Here is an 18,872-nt window from a genome sequence, read left to right on the forward strand (position 1 = left end):
GCTCCATATGAGACCACTTCAGCACTGGCTTCACGATCGGGTCCCCAGACGCGCATGGCACGCGGGCACACACCGGGTCTCGGTTACTGCACTGTGTTGCCGCGCCCTCAGCCCTTGGAACGACCCCTCGTTCCTACAGGCCGGTGTGCCTCTAGGACAGGCGTCCAGCCATGTTGTTGTTTCAACAGACGCTTCCAACACAGGTTGGGGGGCCGTGTGTCGCGGGCATGCAGCTGTGGGCCTCTGGAAGGGTGCCCAGCTGCATTGGCATATCAATCGCCTAGAGCTGTTGGCAGTGTTCCTCGCTCTCCACCGCTTTTTACCGGTGCTGGAGCGGCAACACGTGCTGGTCAGGACGGACAGTATGGCGGCGGCGGCGTATATCAACCGCATGGGGGGTATGCGCTCTCGCCGCATGTCTCAGCTCGCCCGCCGTCTGCTCCTCTGGAGTCACCCGCGGCTGAAATCGCTGCGCGCCATTCACGTCCCAGGCACGCTCAATCGTGCAGCCGATGCGCTCTCACGACAGCTGTTACGCCCTGGAGAATGGAGACTCCACCCCGAGTCTGTTCAGCTGATATGGGCGCGATTCGGGGAGGCCCTGATCGATCTGTTTGCTTCCCCCGAGAACGCTCACTGCCAGTTGTTTTTTTCCCTGACCGAGGGCTCTCTCGGCACGGATGCACTGGCCCACAGCTGGCCTCGGGGCATGCGCAAGTATGCGTTTCCCCCAGTGAGCCTGCTCGCGCAGTTTCTGTGCAAGGTCAGGGAGGACGAGGAACAGGTTCTGCTAGTTGCGCCCCTTTGGCCCAACCGGACCTGGATATCAGAGCTCTCACTCCTCGCGACGGCCCTCCCCTGGCGGATCCCTTTGAGAGAGGACCTACTCTCTCAGGGACAGGGCACCATCTGGCACCCTCGCCCCGATCTTTGGAACCTCCACGTGTGGTACCTAGACGCGAGGAAGACTTAGGTAACCTACCGACTGCGGTGGTTAATACCATCACTCAGGCTAGAGCCCCCTCCACGAGGCGCGCCTACGCCCTGAAGTGGAGTCTATTCACTGAATGGTGCGTCTCTCGCAGAGAAGACCCCCGAAATTGCCAGATTAGTGTTGTGCTCTCTTTCCTTCAAGAGAAGTTGGACAGCAGGCTGTCGCCCTCCACTCTCAAGGTTTACGTGGCCGCCATCTCCGCTTATCATAGCGCGGTAGCTGGCGGCACCGTGGGAAAGCATAACCTGGTCATCCAGTTCCTTAGGGGTGCTAGGCGAATTAATCCATCTCGCCCCCCTCTCATGCCCTCTTGGGATCTCGCCCTCGTTCTCACGAGTCTGCGATCCGATCCCTTTGAGCCACTCGAATCAGTATCTCTAAGATTTCTGTCCCTGAAGACAGCTCTGCTGGTTGCGTTGGCCTCCATCAAGAGGGTCGGGGACCTGGAGGCATTTTCGGTCAGTGACTCGTGCCTGGAATTCGGGCCGGATTACTCTCACGTCATCCTGAGACCCCGCCCCGGTTATGTGCCCAAGGTTCCTACCACCCCCTTTAGAGATCAGGTAGTGAACCTGCAAGCGCTGCCCCCGGAGGAGGCAGACCCAGCCCTTTCTTTAATTTGTCCAGTTCGCGCTCTGCGCATTTATGTGGACCGTACTCAGAATTTTAGATCATCTGAGCAGCTCTTTGTCTGTTATGGCGGTCGGCAGCAGGGAAGTGCCGTATCAAAACAAAGATTATCCCACTGGATTGTGGATGCCATTTCACTCGCTTATTCGAGTCGAGGTCAGCCGTGTCCCCCGGGAGTTCGTGCACACTCCACTCGGAGCGTTGCATCCTCTTGGGCGCGTGCACGCGGCGCCTCTCTAACAGACATCTGTAGAGCTGCGGGCTGGGCGACACCCAACACATTTGCAAGGTTTTACAATCTGCGAGTGGAGCCGGTTTCCTCAAGGGTATTAGGTAACCCTTTGGTGATTGAGGAGACAACTCGGTAGGGTGTTGAAACACGCTTGCGGCGCCATTCTCCCTAACACGGAGGTACGTGCGCCTTTTTTATCTGTCAGTAAAGTTCCCCGTCAGGTGAGCCCTGCAGATTCCTCCGTGGCCCCCAGCACTGACTCAGCGGAGGAGTCACTTGCTGGCCCACTACGTTGTAGGTCTGCCCGCTGGTCAGCCCGCGTTTTGGGTATAGGTGCCTGCTATGCGTGATCCCCACTAGGCGATCCCATATGCTTATTCCGCCACGGTTAAGTCCCCCCCCTGGGTGGACCCGTGTCTTCCCTCTCCGCTAACCACTCTTTTGCTATGCGTACTCCCCCTTTTTAGGGCTAGTCCATAGGTAAATTCTGCCATCTATCCCCCCCTTGGGTAACGGATGGCCTCCGCAGCGTCCTCCCTATCGGGATTGCACGCTTCCCAACGTACTGTCGTATTTCCTAGAATTATCTAGATGCTCACGACTTCCCAAAAAATATATCTAAATCCGTAAAACTTCTGTTGAAGTAGGATAAATTAGGGCCAGGGACACGTTGGAGGACCGCGCCCCCCATGATGTGGGTGCGTCACGCTTGCTTGACTATCTCCTCATCGGGGGTGTTGGTAAGGTGCAGTCATTATGGCGCTTTCCATATTCTCCCATTCATGGCACTGAAGTTCCCCAACCGAAGGGGAACGTTCGAGGTTACAGAAGTAACCCTTCGTTCCCCGAGGAGGGGAACGGAAGTGCCATATTCCGTCGCCATAATGACTGTCCCTTAGCTGTTTGAAAGTCTCTTCAGCTTAAAAGGATGGCGTCTGCTGGCTTCAGGTGTGCTTATATGCTGAGATAATTGCAGATGTCGCACACCTGCGCAAGCTTACGCTGCCAATTAATTTCATTCATTGGCCCGTTCAATACTCTCCAGATAAGCGGCTTCTGATCCGAATCCTCCCATTCATGGCACTTCCGTTCCCCTCCTCGGGGAACGAAGGGTTACTTCTGTAACCTCGAACGTTTTTAATACACATAGTATATGTTGAATCTGTTACAATTCATACACATTTATACACTTAAATATGAACATTTCCCAACTGCCAATTTTTATGATCTGGGCCCCACAATCATATGGGCAAGCAGTGATTCTGCTGTCTTCTGAACTATACTGTTCAGTGGAAACTAGACATTTTTGACCTTGACCCTCATTTATGACAATACAGGGATTATTTCAATAATATTAGCCATTTTGTATTTTCAAAATGGTTCCAAATTACTTTTTGCAGTGAGTAAAACCAAAATGAAAAATCTCTTTTGGATTAGCAACAAATTTTAATGAACTTTTAGGCCTGATAACAGTCAAGTGCTTTTTGTCTGAGGTTTTAACAGGTAAAGACAGCAGCATAGCTCTCATTATGTTTTCAATATCAAAGCTTTCCCGCAGGTTTGCCTAAAGCTGTCAGATCCTCAACTTTGACAGCTCAATTAGGATTGGAAAACGAACGCAGGTGACGTTAATTATCAAGAGTTAACACATGCACACACCTCCCTTCACAGCCTCATTATAATATAACACAATGGCCATTTTCTCTCTAACTTGAAGACAGTAGCTATGTTTCCATCTAAAGACGCAAATTAGATGAACAAAACTGGAATATCCGATAAAACATTTGCCAATAAAATTGAGTGTGTGCCAAATAATAACAAAAAATGGAATTTGCCGCAGTAGGAGAACCCACTGTGGGCCTTTTTTCTTATGTAATAAGAACTACGCACAAAAAGATGAGAACAAATGTAATGAAAATGGCTTTTGGTGGCATGAGACCCTCTTTGGGAGCACAGTCGCTCAAGACAGTTCTGAAGGTAGTAATACTGAACCACTTTGATGACAGACATTTAAGACTGACCAACACAACATTTCAGATTTTTTACAATGTGGTTGGTATTCTTATTTGTTTGCATTCATTTTTGTCATCACAGTATCTGTTATAACTAAATCACATTACTTTTTTGATAGGCATGCTACTTTTAAATAAATGTGTTTCTATCGTAATTTACGCTTTTTTATTAGATAAAAAGTTTATCCTACTCGTGCACATGAGTTTTTTTATGGGCATTTTCTAAATGTATGCGCCACTTGGCATTTGCTATAAGCATTTTTTATTCGCATTTCCAAAACCTGCATAACATAAGATAAAAAAAATGTCTTTAATGCTTAAAAGCAGTGAAAAAATAAATTAGTTTTGCCCTTGTCAAAAAAATGAGGCATGCTTAGAAGTGAACAGTTTGAGAGACCAGTAAACATCCAGCATCAGCCCTCATACACACCTATAGTTAATGAGTGCACTCTTCGGGTAATGAGCTGGCTCCGTCTCAGACTACATAAACAGAAAGCCGGTGTGGGGAGCCCGATTTGAGCGACAGGGTCACACACCTCGCCTTTAGCTGAATTAAAAGAGGATCGCCAGTGACGGTGCGCAATATTGCGGTGCCCGTTTGCATATGTGCAGTGATATTAAAAGGGATCAGATTCATCTAGTGAACACAACAATCAACGTGAAGGGAACAGCATGGTTTAATATCACAAATTACTCCCAGGGAGTGACCTCCTCGCTTTGAGCTTGATTACAGAGCCTTAATTAGGAGGGATTCCCAACTCTCTGCATCCCTCCATCTCCTTTTTCTCCTTTTCTGCTGACGTAGAGCTGGGGGTTTAGTCACAAATTCAATATTTACCTTGCACTACTGCGCTTGTACTGAATCAGGTGGGGGAATGAGTGAGAACAGGGGTGGGGAGAGATGAAATTAATATAAACTGCTCTTCAGGATTCAGGTGCAAACCAATTTACAAGCTGGCATTTAAAGGACTTTAATTAATATTTTGTCACAGATGAAACTCAATGTGTTTAAAAGCCTTGCTAATGAATATATACATAGATCAGCCATGCAATGTTTTCCAGCAAAAAAAGGTGAAAAGTCCATTTCATGACCTGTAGCAAAAGCTGAGGTGCACAGTAAGTTTAATTTAAAAATAATTACAATTAAAAACAATAATAATAATTTAAACAAAAAAAATATATTTTTTAAATATAAAGAATATCAGACTCATCAAGATATTTCGGGGAAAAAAAAGTCTGAAAACATCTTTGTTTACATTATTTTAGAATTCAGAAAACCAATATGGCTCTTGTAATTTTAAACAAGTCTCTTTAGAAATAAATGCCCAGGGCTACATTTTTGCAAACCTTGAAATACCTTGCTTGGCAACATTTACTTGCTGCTTGTGTTGACATATTTTCACCGCATTTAGTGACCGGAATAACACATGCGGCTTTCTGACGCTACCTGCCGTGTGCATCTAAGTTTCCGGGAAATGCGGAGTTTTTTTTTCTCTCATTCGCCGTGCGGTATCAAACATTGCATGAAAAATACACGCTTAGAGCAGTTCCTCTAATCAAATATCTCATTTGTCGTGAGGGGCATGAATGAATTCCCTGAATGAAAGAGCCAAACTGCAGTTAAAGTCCACCATTTAATAATTTGGCAAATAATTCGACTACAGATGTCCATGTAGGTTAAACACAATCACTTTCTACTGTGTGTGTGTGTGTGTGTATTTTGACTCTGAAATCCCGTGTGCCCAAATAGACACTCCCACACCATCCCACTTTTCTTCCTCCGACACTCCCCCCTAAACAGAGCTGAACACGCCCACTTTTCTGACTTTTTACAAAGTAGAGGTGTGAAAACACCCTGCTGAAACGAGGGGGTTTCATGACACTTTAAGATGATTTCGCACTGGCACTTTTGGTCCACACCCGGGTTCGTTTGACGTCAGAGTATGCTACATTTAGCTAGTGTGAATGTGTCTTCTAAACTCAGGAGCACACCCGTGAACCGTAACAGAGTATGCCTGAATGCCTGATACAGTTCACACGAACTCTGGTCCGGTTCACATCTGTTATGAATGCAATCATACCAAATAACGGTAGTGAACCTCCAACTACAACAAACTATAATTTTCCTAACTTTCATTTGTGTGTGTGTGTGTGTGTGTTTGTGTCTTTGTATCACGTTCTGTACAATGGTGACTCAGCGAGACTGAGACAGGGCAAACACAGTGATAATGTCTGCAGTTTCTGTAGACATTGCGTTATGTTCTGAATATTTATACAATTTTTGCGGCAAATGGACGCGAGTCGCTTTCTCTATGTCCAGACCAAACGGTTCAGTAAAAGCAGAATGACCACGATGTGTGTAAGTCTTTCCATTTTGGCACTTTGCTTTCGTGTCCGTCACCTAGCATCAGACGTACACACAACACCAGCTCAATGACGCAAGCATACCGGGGTTCAGAAGGAAAAAAGACAATGTGAACACAAAGCAAGCGAGAAGGTGGCAAGGTGGGATAATCGAACTTGGGTACTGTCCAGGCAATTGAACCAAGTGCAAAAGCACCCTTAATTACAGCAGACCGAACAGTACTATGTTGGATGCTGATGCAATCAGACCTAATAGTCTCTGAAACTGTAGCACAGTGATAGCCTGGCTTAGCTAGCTAAAAATTAAAAGCTAAGATTTAACATAAAGTGGAGACAGACATGCACTCATCATTGTGGAGTTCCAAAATACCCAAGAAAGTGGTTGTCCTTCCTAGTACAAGCTCACTTTTCTTTCTGTTCAGCCACAACCCCATTTTTTAGTTATGATCGAAACCGGCATCTTGATCTTAATGGACCGTCATATCCTTCAACCAAGTTAATATTAACTGGTTGTTTAGATAATTGGAGATGTGTTTCCCTTGTAGCCAAAGCAGTTCTAGAGCTGCATCAACAACCTTCATTAAGGTGCAAGGTAAGTGTGCCTTCAGGTATATTATGACAAACCAATCCTAGCACTGAATTAATGCAACAGTCATGCTAACGGTCAGCATTATGTCCTGAATATGATCATGATTTGAGAACATGAATATGATGATGTGAATATTCTGATTGTTTGATTTAGTTGCTTTAAATCGAGAATTGGACATGGTCCTTGATCCTTCTTTGGAACTATGATCTATAGTCTGTAAAAGAATGACTCTAGTTTGAGACGGGGACATGTTCGATAGCCCCCTAACTCAATAGTCCGTCTTTTGTTTGCATTACCTGAGCCCGTTTCACTAGAGTGTGAAGCTCATCAAACTAATTACTTTAACTGTTTTTATAGTTAGCAGAACCCACTTTAAGACATTTGGCAGAAGTTCCCATTGTGCTAGAAATGTCTCCAAGGGACCAGCCTCAAGAGACTGACCTCTGGATAGTTGTCAGGCTATCATAGGTTGTAGAGGATTTTGGTTGAGAGAGTTTCCCTCCTTGCTTTTTAGAAGGTTGGGGAGTGGAACGCTTTATTTATTAATTTTTTTTGCACCACTTGGTGCAATGTGGTTCTGCGCTCTAATTGATTTAGCCCAAATACATAGGAATAAATTGTCCTCTGGGTGCTAATAATGTGAGCTGAAAATGGTCTGTCCCAGGATTTACACATCTCAGTGTGAAAATCTAAGCTAAACAGAAGTCCTCTTCTCGATGGGTCTGTCTATTGAAGGCAAAAGGTTTAAATCAGGGCTCTGGCTGGGCCATTCAAAAACAGAGTTGTTGTGAAGCCACTCCTTCATTATTTTAGCTGTGTGCTTAGGGTCATTGTCTTGTTAAAAGGTAAACCTTCAGCCCAGTCTGAGGTCCTGAGCACTCTGGAGAAGGTTTTCCTCCTGATATCTCTGTACTTCGCCATATTCATCTTTCCCTCGATTGCAACCAGTCGTCCTGCCCCTGCAGCTGAAAAACACCCCCAAAGCATAATGCTGCCACCACCATGCTTCACTGTTGGGACTGTATTGGACAAGTGATTAGCAGTGCCTGGTTTTCTTTACACATACCGCTTAGAATTAAGGCCAAAAAGTTCTACATTGGTCTCATCAGACCAAATAAATTATTTCCCATCATCTTGAAGTCCTTCAGGTGTTTTTTTTAGCAAACTCCAAGTGGGCTTTCATGCAGTGATAGTTGACTTTCTACAACTTTCTCCCGTCTCCTGACTGCATCTCTGGAGCTCAGCCACAGTGATCTTTGGGTTCATCTTTACCCCTCTCACCAAGACACTCTCTCACCATAGCAAAGTTTGGCCAGACGGCCAGCAGGAGGGTTTCCAAACGTCTTCCATTTAAGGAGATTGAAGGCCACTTTTAGGAACCTTAAATCCAGAGAATTTTTTGCAGCCTTAGCCAGATATTTTCCTTGACATAATTTTGTCTCTAAGCTCTTCAGGTAGTTCTTTTGACCTCATCATTCTCATTTGCTTTGACATGCATTGTGAGTGGTAATGTTGTATATAGACAGGTGTATGGCTTTCCCAATCAAGTACAATCAGTATAATCAAACACAGCTGGGCTCGAATGAAGGTGTAGAACCATCTCAAGGATGATAGAAGAAATGGACAGCATTTATGTTGAATACTTGAGTGTTACAGCAAAAGGTCTAAATACTTAGGACCATGTGAAATTATTATTTTTTTTCTTTTTTAATAAATCTTTAATACATGACTGAAATATAACTGCTGTCATGGTGGCACAGATGGTAGCACAATCAACTCACAGCAAGTAGTTGCTGGATCGAGCCTCGGCTTTGTCAGTTGGCATTTCTGTGTTTGCATGTTCTCCCCGTGTTTGCATAGGTTTCCTCCGGGTGCTCCCCCATAGTCCAAAGACATGTGGTTTAGTTGAATTGAATAAGCTGAACTGGCCGTAGTGTATGTGTGTAAATGCAAGAGTGTATGGGTGTTTCCCAGTGTTGGGTTGCAGCTAGAAGGGCATCTTCCATGTAAAACATATGCTGGATAAGTTGGTGGTTCATTCCACTGTGGTGACCCCCAAAGAAAGGGACCCCCAAAATAAAGGGACTAAGCCAAAAAGAAAATGAATGAATGAATGAATGAATAAAATATAACTGATTACTTTTCTGATTACTTATCAAATTATGTCATAGAGAGAGAGAAAGTGATACACAAATGCTTGTAAAGACAAAAGAAATTGAAGCTGTATATGTTTTTTATTGTTGTTGCTGTTGTTGTTGTTTTCAGCAAGGTGGTTTATGATGATGCACTTAGCAGCCATATTGGATTCAGAAGTCAGGTAATAAAGTTTGACATCGACATGTAATATTGACATTTACTTACCCTGCTGTACATTCAACAAGTAAATCAGGTCAACATTTGTCAGTTGATAAAGCTAGTACAAAATTGTATCTGTAACCAGAGGTTACTAACAAAACATGTATAATAATAACTTGGAGTTCCCAATTCAGTCAACATAAATATATTCATACTCTAGTTTACTTTAATGTTGTGTTTAAGACGGTTTTAGTATTTACATATTTAAGTTTATTCAATTGCATCTAAGATTTTGAACAGAATATTTGTGTTTTAATGGTTTCAAATAAGTGCACAGTTAGTAATTTGTTTACACATAGGAATGTAAACAGGCTTTTTAGAAAATTGTAATTTTGTTTGAGTTCAGTGTATTAAAATATTTAAACTGACTGAAGTAAAAACACAACTTTTAAAATTGAGAATACTCAAGTTTTATCTCAATTTACTGCTACTAATTTTTATTAGTTTTAACAAATCAAGGCAATCCAGTTTCCACAAGTTTTATTAATAAACTCAATGACACAATTTACAGTGCATAGGCCACAATAGAATAGAATAAAATAGAATAGAATAGAATAGAAAAGACAGATGGTTGGATGGATTAGTATATTTAGTTTGTATAATACATACTTTTTGCGCCATTTTTTATTTTTTATTTTAAGTATATAAATATATGATTATCCTCATCAGTCACAACTAAGGTCCATGTTATGAATAAACCGGTATCATGCCACATTCATCTGAATGCAAATTTTGATTGTAAATTGTACCAACAACAGCACATGATTAATCACAAGCCTGGAAAATGAAGAACCAGGGAACAGGCAGAAATCTGTAAACATAGGCTGACCTAGAAATCTGCTATTGAGAGGGAAGTCCTGAAGATCAAAAAGACACCAATCCACAAATACTAAACCATTGAACTAGAAGCACCAGTAAAAAATACACCTGAAGAAATACGCTTTCTCTTCCAGTCAGGATAACTATGAATCACTTGGCCAGAACTTGCTCGTACAGCTCAGTTTGGCCAGTTTTGTAGGCCTCTGAGTTTCTCCAACCCCTCAGGAGGTAAAAGGAAGTCAGACGTAAGCATGTGACCTACTAGGGGAACTGTTCTTGTGGCTCTTTTCACCTGCTACAGCTCTCCAGGGTGAAAGGTCAACTGTCACAGGGGCCAGGGAGGTTCCCCGTGGGGCTTGCAGCCTGGAGAACTTTTCTTGAAGCTGAGACACCTCTGCCTGGTTTCACAGCGCTGCCCCAAACTGCCCTGGGGCATGAATGCAATTCGGTATTTATGGGACTGCTGGGCTATCGCTGGACGTACAAACCGCAATCCCTGCCTCTGTCCCAAAGGAGAGTGCCTCATCACCCTCCTCTGAAAGAAAGCTGCTGGGGCCTGCCCTAAAGTCCAGAGATTTATCAACATCCTGAATCTTTATGTTATGTCCACCCTAAATATTGATAGGTGAGGGGGGGAAGCTATGCTATATTGGGATCATTATTAAATGATAGCTGAAGCCACAGAATGTGATCTTTGCTCAGCTACTGCATAAATCATAGCAAAACTGAAGTGGTTTATCTCATCCCACACATACAAAAAGACTTTTATAATGAGGAACTCTAAAAGACATAACTTAAAACGCCTGGTTTCACAAACAAGGCTTAAACCTAGAGGAACTTGTACTGACTGACCCCAAAGTCCATGAGAAATCAAAATTTACAGTGTTTATTGTGGTAGCACACATTGTTTTTCTTAAGCGGAACAAATAATCTGTTAATCCACTGAATTTACCATAGACTGTAAAAGATATGGATGTAGTATCTGTGACGTCACCCAAAGGTTTCTGAAGAGCACAAATGAAGCAACAAGTAGGCGTAGCGTTTTTCTACAAGAGGAAAATGCAAGTTACTTCCAAATATTTCAAACATAGTCTGTGTTAGTAAATGCAAGCTATTTATGAAATCCAGGCTATAACAGTGTATGACAACATTTTAGAGGACTGTTCTATAAACTACAGCAAATCAATCAGTCAGATTCTGGAGTGCACTCTAGCTCTAAAGAAAATTATAAATGATGAATGATCTTAAATAAAGCATATAGGTATATAAGTATATAATTTCACTCACCTGGGAAATGGAGGCAACTTGAATTGTTTGTGAGCGCAATTAAGCGCACACAGCATGCCATATTATATGATAATTGTAAGAAATAATCCCAAATAGCAACTGACTGTGTAAAGCAACATAAAACAAAATAAAAATATGAAGTATATGCAGAGTTTAGCAGCTAATCTGCTGAGGTGACGAGACAATGCGCTGTGAGACCTAGCTGTCAGTGAAGTTGCCGCGCCCTTAATCATACAGACTTGATAAAACTTAATAAAAACTAAACGGATAAGTTCTAAATAAAATCACCCCCACACAGTCTTCATGGATGGTAATATTAGCTATATGCACCAAAACCATGTTTTGTACCAGGCTGTAAACATGTTTTTATCAGCTGTAAAATTGGCCAATTTACCATTGCAGTCAGAGAACATCTGGATTTCCTGGAGCCAGTCCCTAAAGGCGAGTCAATGAACTGCTGTTTCGGTTACTTCAGTATTGGCTTCACAAGGTAGAGTGGGAGGTTGCCGCTTGGAAATAACAAAACTTTGTTTTGGTAATATTCAATCAAAATCTAACCACTTGCTTCCATGTTTGGAGTGGTGGTCCTTTTCCTGTAATCCTTCTCTTCAGCCACAATATTCTTAACCAACTCTTACCGTTAGTTTGCTATGAGGGAATGATGCGCAAAATGAAAGGCCTCTCCTCACTCAATTTAAAATTTCAGTAGGAAGTACATTGACAACAGTAGTTTCTTCAACTTCTGGTTCACGCAGATTTTGAAGTTAATCAGTGGCTTTGTTTTGTCTTAAAATAGACAACAGTAATGTCTGTCTGTTTGTTTTATTCCAAAGCAAATTTGAATTAAAAACTGACTTTAATGTTCTTTTTAAGGCGGTTCATTCCACTGATGATAGATTTAGATAAATCAGGGGCTAACCTGAAGGTATATGAATGAATGTTCTTTTTAAACTATATTCTAAACCTGGTTTAGACTAAGCCTTGTCTTTAAAACCAGAAAATTAGTATTAGCCATTTTAGTAATTTTGCTGCGTTATTAAATCCTGACATTTCATGTGCATGTAAAATTTGAAAATTTTAATATAATGGACCGCTTTGGTTAAAAACTATGACAACTGCTTTATTGTGGTATTACTTTTTTCTTTTCTTTGGAAGGCTTATCCTGGGTTGAAATCTTAATGAAGGCAAATGTACTGTATGGTGTTTCAGTTAAAAAAAAAAAAAGGCATCTTCTTACAAAAAAAAGGTATTGCAATATATCACCTTTCTTACAGTATTGCAACACATCTCAATATATTGTATCATAACCCCTGTAAATTGATACATGTCCTATCATTAGATTCCATACACACAGACTGAACCAGTCTGGAAAAACTCAAGATTTTTAGTGCATAACTTTTTAAAAGACCTTAATGGCCTCAAAAGACCAGAATATATAATGTACACTTCAAGTGAGCTACTTTTTTTTTAGCACTTTTGTTGTAATTTAATAAAAACAGCAACCAGGCCATTCTTCAACATTTCACTTCTTGAAGTCCATCGAAATCTTACAGGTTTAGATTAACAATCCTTGTATCTTTTTAGGTTGATATTCCTTTAAGGCTTCAGTTGAAGACAATCAAAGACAGAACTGCAATATCCTCTATTTTTGCAACCCTTGCATGATTAATGGAGCAGTTCTGCAATCTACTTACTCAGAACTAAAACTGTTTGCTCAGTCCGCGCTTACAAAAAAAAGGAAACATATTAGCAAAAATAAATGTTGGTGAGTGCTAGAAGAGGCCGATTATGTATGTCTCGGGCAAATTGGTGGTAATGAGTCAAGAGACTGAGCTGGTTCACATATATTAAAAGAGCGATCATTAAGGCATTTGGGCTTAGATTAATCCTGTTAATGACATGCCGGTGCCACTGGGAATAAGAGAGCCGGCCCCAGATGTCGAGCCGTGGCTCAACTCGACACACAGCAAATCTCTGCCTCTCCCTCTCGTACTCGGCACTCTCTCCATCTTTTCGCTCTTATGCAGCAGGGATGCTCCTGCACAGTACCACCACTTCAAATGCAAACGAGGGGACACCATCACAGCAGACTACTAATGAGAGCAATGCGAGAAAGAGAGAGAGGTGGCTAAGATGAATAAATTAAAAAAAAAAAGAAAAACCTGAACTGCAGATAAGAAGCGGCAGCAGGAACCCTGATGTCCCCAATTAGGAAAGATGTCACCCCCTGTCCACAGAGCTGTAATAAAACCCTCACTCTGTATTCTCCATCACACGGCTCCAACACTGTTAACATTTTAATGTTCTGGGCGTGCATGGTAACACTAATTACTTGGCCATTTGGCTGACTCCAGAATCCTCCAAATGGAAATCTGATCTCGGGCTTAAGACCGTTACATTAAAAAATAATAAGTCATATTTACTGATCTAGCCAGCAGTCGTACTTGTGATTCCACCGGTTCGCTCTTCTTATTGACTGATAGGATCTGCCGCCATAAAAGGAAATGACTGTGTGAATTTTAACAAGGACATGATCCCCGGATTGTTTCCCTTTTCCGTTCCCTTCTCTCCCCTCCCCTCAATCTTGCCCATATAACCCTGCTGTTTGAGAGAGGCCATGGCACATTTAGATTTCATCACAGGTGTTTTAAATCTATGCAAATCCCCCCATTCCAATCTTAACAGGCAAATCCAATCATTTAAAGCAATCTCCAGAAGCCATTTCTGCCAGCATTAAAATTTATGGTCACTTGGAGAAATTTTTGAACCGTACTGAAAAGGCATATCTGTGTCTGATAAAATCCCATCATCTGTAGCCGTTCCCTCTGACTCCTGCTCGGGGATAAAACACCTTGTTCCGAGGACGCCCCAGATTTGAAATTACACAGAAATGAGCAAGCTTTGGTTTCACCCCCGCCGAATTAACGCCACACATCTTTCGGATTCAGCAGCCAGTGTATTGTTTTAGGGCCAGGTGAACCCCAAAAAAGAAAGGGTAAACTCATTTTTGTGCCTCTGAGTGCTGTGTACTGTTTGGTGGCGATAATACAAGAGGAAGCCTTCCCATAAAGGCAAGAAATTAGATTCTATCCCCACATGTGGAGCCGGTAGCACCAGCAGCATGAGATAGAAAAGAAGAGGAGCGAATGTAATGGTTGTATTACCGTGCTCAGTCATGTATTATTAATGTTAACGTGATCAAGGCAGGTGGACGAGCCCAGGAGACATCGCTGCCTAATGAACACAGCCCTCGCTCTCTCAGCGGAGCAGGCCCTGGCAGCTGTTACTGTTTCAGAGCAAGTTGTTAGCCTCTGTACCTGAGTAGCCTGGTTACCCCACCGCCCCCCTCCCTCAATCGCACACACATTTAATTTACAAATAATCCACAGCCACCCACAATTGACACTGTTCATACTGAAGGCCTGCTGTCCGTTAGGTGACCATGCCAGGATGCATTTTTAATGAAGAATTGGCTGAAAGCGCACAGGATGCTCTCTATAGGAAACAATTTGGTGCATTTATTCAGCTAAAATAGCTATTTGGTCCTTTTTATATGTGATATGGCATGAAATTGAATTGTAAGACAAAAAAAATCATGTTACATGATTTGGTGTGTTCAAAAGTTGTCAGTTTAAAAATGGGAGTCAAGTGAAAGGTCAGAAAAGTGCAAAATTGTTTGACTCTTTTGGGCTGCAAGATAGATGTATTTTAGAACAACAGTTTACAAAATAATGTCCTCAGTAACTGTAATACCAAGTATGGCAATAGTGCCAAGTGGTCCATGAAAAATTTCAGTAACAGGCCTAATATATATATATATATATATATATATATATATATATATATATATATATATATATATATATATATATATATATATATATATATATATATATAAACAGTTGAAGTCAGAATTATTAGCCCCCCTGAATTATTAGCCACCCTGTCCCCTGTTAACGGAGAGAACATTTTTTAAAAAATATTTCTAAACATAGCTCATTTCTAATAACTGATTTATTTTATCTTTGCTGTAATGACAGTAAATTATATTTTACTACATATTTTTAAGACACTTCTATACAGCTTAAAGTAACATTTAAAGACTTAACTAGGTTAAGTAGGTTAACTAGGCAGGTTAGGGTATTTAGGAAAGTTATTGTATAAAGATGGTTTGTTCTGTAGACTATCGAAAAACATACAGCTTAAAGGGGCTAATAATTTTGACCTTATTTTTTATTTTTATTTTATTGTATTTATTTAATTTTATTTATATATATATATATATATATATATATATATATATATATATATATATATATATATATATATATATATATATAAACTGCTTTTATTCTAGCCAAAACAAAACAAATAAGACTTTCTAGAGAAGAAAAAATATTATCAGACATACTGTCCTTGCTCTGTTAAACACCATTTGGGAAATATTTTTAAAAGATTTAAAAAATCAAAGTGTGAATTCTGATTTCAACTATATATAAAGTTGAAGTCAGAGTTATTAGCCCCCCTGAATTATTAGCCCCCCTGGTTATTTTTTCCCCAATTTCTGTTTAACAGAGAGAAGATTTTTTTCAACACATTTCTAAAGATAATAGTTTTAATAACTCATCTCTAATAACTGATTTATTTGATCTTTGTCATGATAACAGTACAGAATATTTTACTAAACATTTTTCAAGACACTTCTTTACAGCTTAAAGTGACATTTATAGGTTTAACTAGGTTAGGTTAAGTAGGTAGGTTAGTGTAATTAGGCAAGTTATTGTATAATGATGGTTTGTTCTGTAGACTATCCAAAAAAAATAAAAAATCTTAAAGAGGCTCATCATTTTGACCTTAAAATGGTGTTTAGAAAAATTCAACTGTTTTTATTTTAGCTGGAATAAAACAAATAAGACTTTCTCCAGAAGAAAAAAATATTATCAGACATACTGTGATAATTTCCTTGCTCTGTTAAACATCATTTGGGAAATATTTAAAAAAGAAAAAGGGGGGCTAATAATTCTAACTTCAACTGTATATATATATATATATATATATATATATGTGTGTGTGTGTGTGTGTGTGTGTGTGTGTGTGTGTGTGTGTGTGTGTGTGTGTGTGTGTGTGTGTATATATATATATATATATATATATATATATATATATATATATATATATAAAATAATTCGGGATGTCATTGGTAGATTATATATTAAACAAAATTACATTTTATACAAACACATTAAAAACTGTGAATACACACTTAAAATTAAGTTTTTATTGCAATGATAGTGCAAATATGACATAAAACCTTCAACATCCATAGCATAAAAGTTTCTTTATAGAGAGTAAAATGTCATTCGGATCCTCTGAATGGCCTTTAATCAACAAATGATATTAGAAACCAAAAACTGTTCTTTAATGGCATCAGAAAACCCTTTTTGAAACCTTTATTTTTAGAATGTAGCTTAACGTCTTTAAATATATACCTGACAATGTTTCAGGGAGAGGGCTATTCACAGATGACTTCTGGCATCAAAAACTTGTTTAGGAGGATGCGGTACTAAATGCTTTCCATTATCTTTTAGCAAAGCGAAAAGCATGAGCTCTGAGTTCGATCTATCCCGTTAAGAGTTGGAGGACGCTGGAACTTTCGAACGCTCAATTATTCATGTGTGGGCCGTACACTATTTATAAAGCATAAAAGGTAGTCATGAAAAACTGTGCAGCACAGCAACCTTTGTCAAGGCCTTTAACAAATGTTGAAGAGAAGCCTGGGCACAATACCTGCAGTAACTTGCAGGGGCTTACATCATTAGTTGAGTACGAAGCAAACACACACACACACACACACACACACACACACAGGAAGAAAGAGGAAAGTGTGTTCAAAATCAATCCCAGCCAGACTATATACACTTGGTATATGGCACAAATGATCCTTTAAAACTGTGCTGGACTTGCAGAGATTGGCCCTGTCGGTTCAGTTTTGCTTTTCTGCATGGTTGAAAGACATAGGTCTGGCAGATTGTGTTTTTTTAGGTCACATACTGCCCCCTGGTGGAATAAATGATGATGACTGTTATAAATCAGTGCGGTTGACTCTGTGTCAGGGTTAACCAGCAATGCAATGGAGAACTATTGACTTTAAAAAGCTGAAGCACAGGGTAAAGTATTTCAGATATTTTCTGCTGGGTTGTATTGACAGAAGGGTGCAAGTAAAAAAAATAAAAATAAAAGAATTCTTGAACTTTTAGTTTTGTGTCTCTTTGTGTATCATATGCTTTTCCTGGATTGTGGAAACATGTTTCCCAATATCTCCTATCAATTATTTGGCACATTTTCAGAAAACATGTAATGTGTGTATTCATGGGCTAAAAAAATTAATTAGATGTAATAATTTAAAGGTTTAACACGTGGAAGTAAAAAATAAAGCATGAATTGTAATTTTATATTTGTTGTACTATACATTTTTGAGTTAATAAAGTCCAATGACATTCAAAGCTAGACCATGTCAAATACATATTTTGGTAAAGAAATGTCAGTTATTAAATGCAAATTATTCATTCATTTATTTTCCTTCGGCTTAGTCTTTTCATTCATCAGGGGTCGCCACAGCAGAATGAACTGCCAGCTTATCCATCATTTGTTTTACAGAGTGGATGCCCTTCTAGCTGCAACCCAGTACTGGGAAACATCTATACACAATCATTCACACACATAAACTATGGCCAATTTTAGCTTACCCAATTCACCTATATTGCATGTCATTGGACTGTGGGGGAAACTGGAGCACCCGGAGGAAACCCATGCGAACACTGGAAAAACATGCATACTCAGAAATGGCAACTGACTCGACCGGGGCTTGATCCAGCAACCTTCTTGCTGTTAAGCCACAGTGCTAAACCACTGCACTACCGTGCCACCCCAATGTAAATGATCAATTTGCTATTTAAATTCGGTCATTTACTGCTTTGTAAATACTTGATAAATATATCAATTAAATTCATATTTACATACCACAGTTTGTGTATTTTAGCCAAGAGTAGAAAAAAAGTCAATTGAATGCTCTTTGATGAATAGTTTTGCACAAGGATTAATAAAACCACGTCATCGTGTCCTTAAAGTGAAACATAGAAAGCCACAGTAAGTGTTGATCATCTGCTGTGCTTCATTATTTATGTTAGAATTAATGGTAACACTTTAGTTTAAGTAACAATTTTCATTATTAAACTGCATAATATTAAGATATTGGCTGTTAATTAGTGCTTATAAAGTACATATTCTACTATCTTACTGACTAGTATTAAACAGCAGATTTAAAAAATCACAGTTAAGGCTTTTTCATAATGAGAATTGTACCTCAAAATTAAGGTGACTGAATTAATTATTGCTTAAACAATATTTTATGTATCTGCAATATATATATATTCTTATATATATCTTTTCCAAATATTACCCATATGATGTTTAACAGAGCAAGATAATTTTCACAGTATGTCTGATAATGTTTTTTTTTCTTCTGGACAAAGTCTTATTTGGTTTATTTTGGCTAGAATAAAAGCAGTTTAATTAATATATATATATATA

General features: G+C 40.0%; 1 protein-coding gene across 1 annotated transcript in view; it reads left to right on the plus strand.

Moving 5' to 3' along the window:
• Nucleotides 1–368: 368 nt before the first annotated feature.
• The window catches only part of LOC147836356 (uncharacterized), a 702,935-nt gene continuing 684,431 nt past the window's right edge, over nucleotides 369–18,872 (plus strand). The window contains exon 1 of the mRNA XM_087257208.1: nucleotides 369–2,989. Coding sequence (XP_087113334.1) covers nucleotides 547–1,992 — 1,446 coding nt within the window. The 5' untranslated portion in view covers nucleotides 369–546 and the 3' untranslated portion in view covers nucleotides 1,993–2,989. The remainder of the gene's footprint in view (nucleotides 2,990–18,872) is intronic.

This window comes from Danio rerio, chromosome 6 (assembly GCF_052040795.2).
Source record: "Danio rerio strain M-AB ecotype USA chromosome 6, GRCz13ab, whole genome shotgun sequence".
Lineage (NCBI taxonomy): Eukaryota > Metazoa > Chordata > Actinopteri > Cypriniformes > Danionidae > Danio > Danio rerio.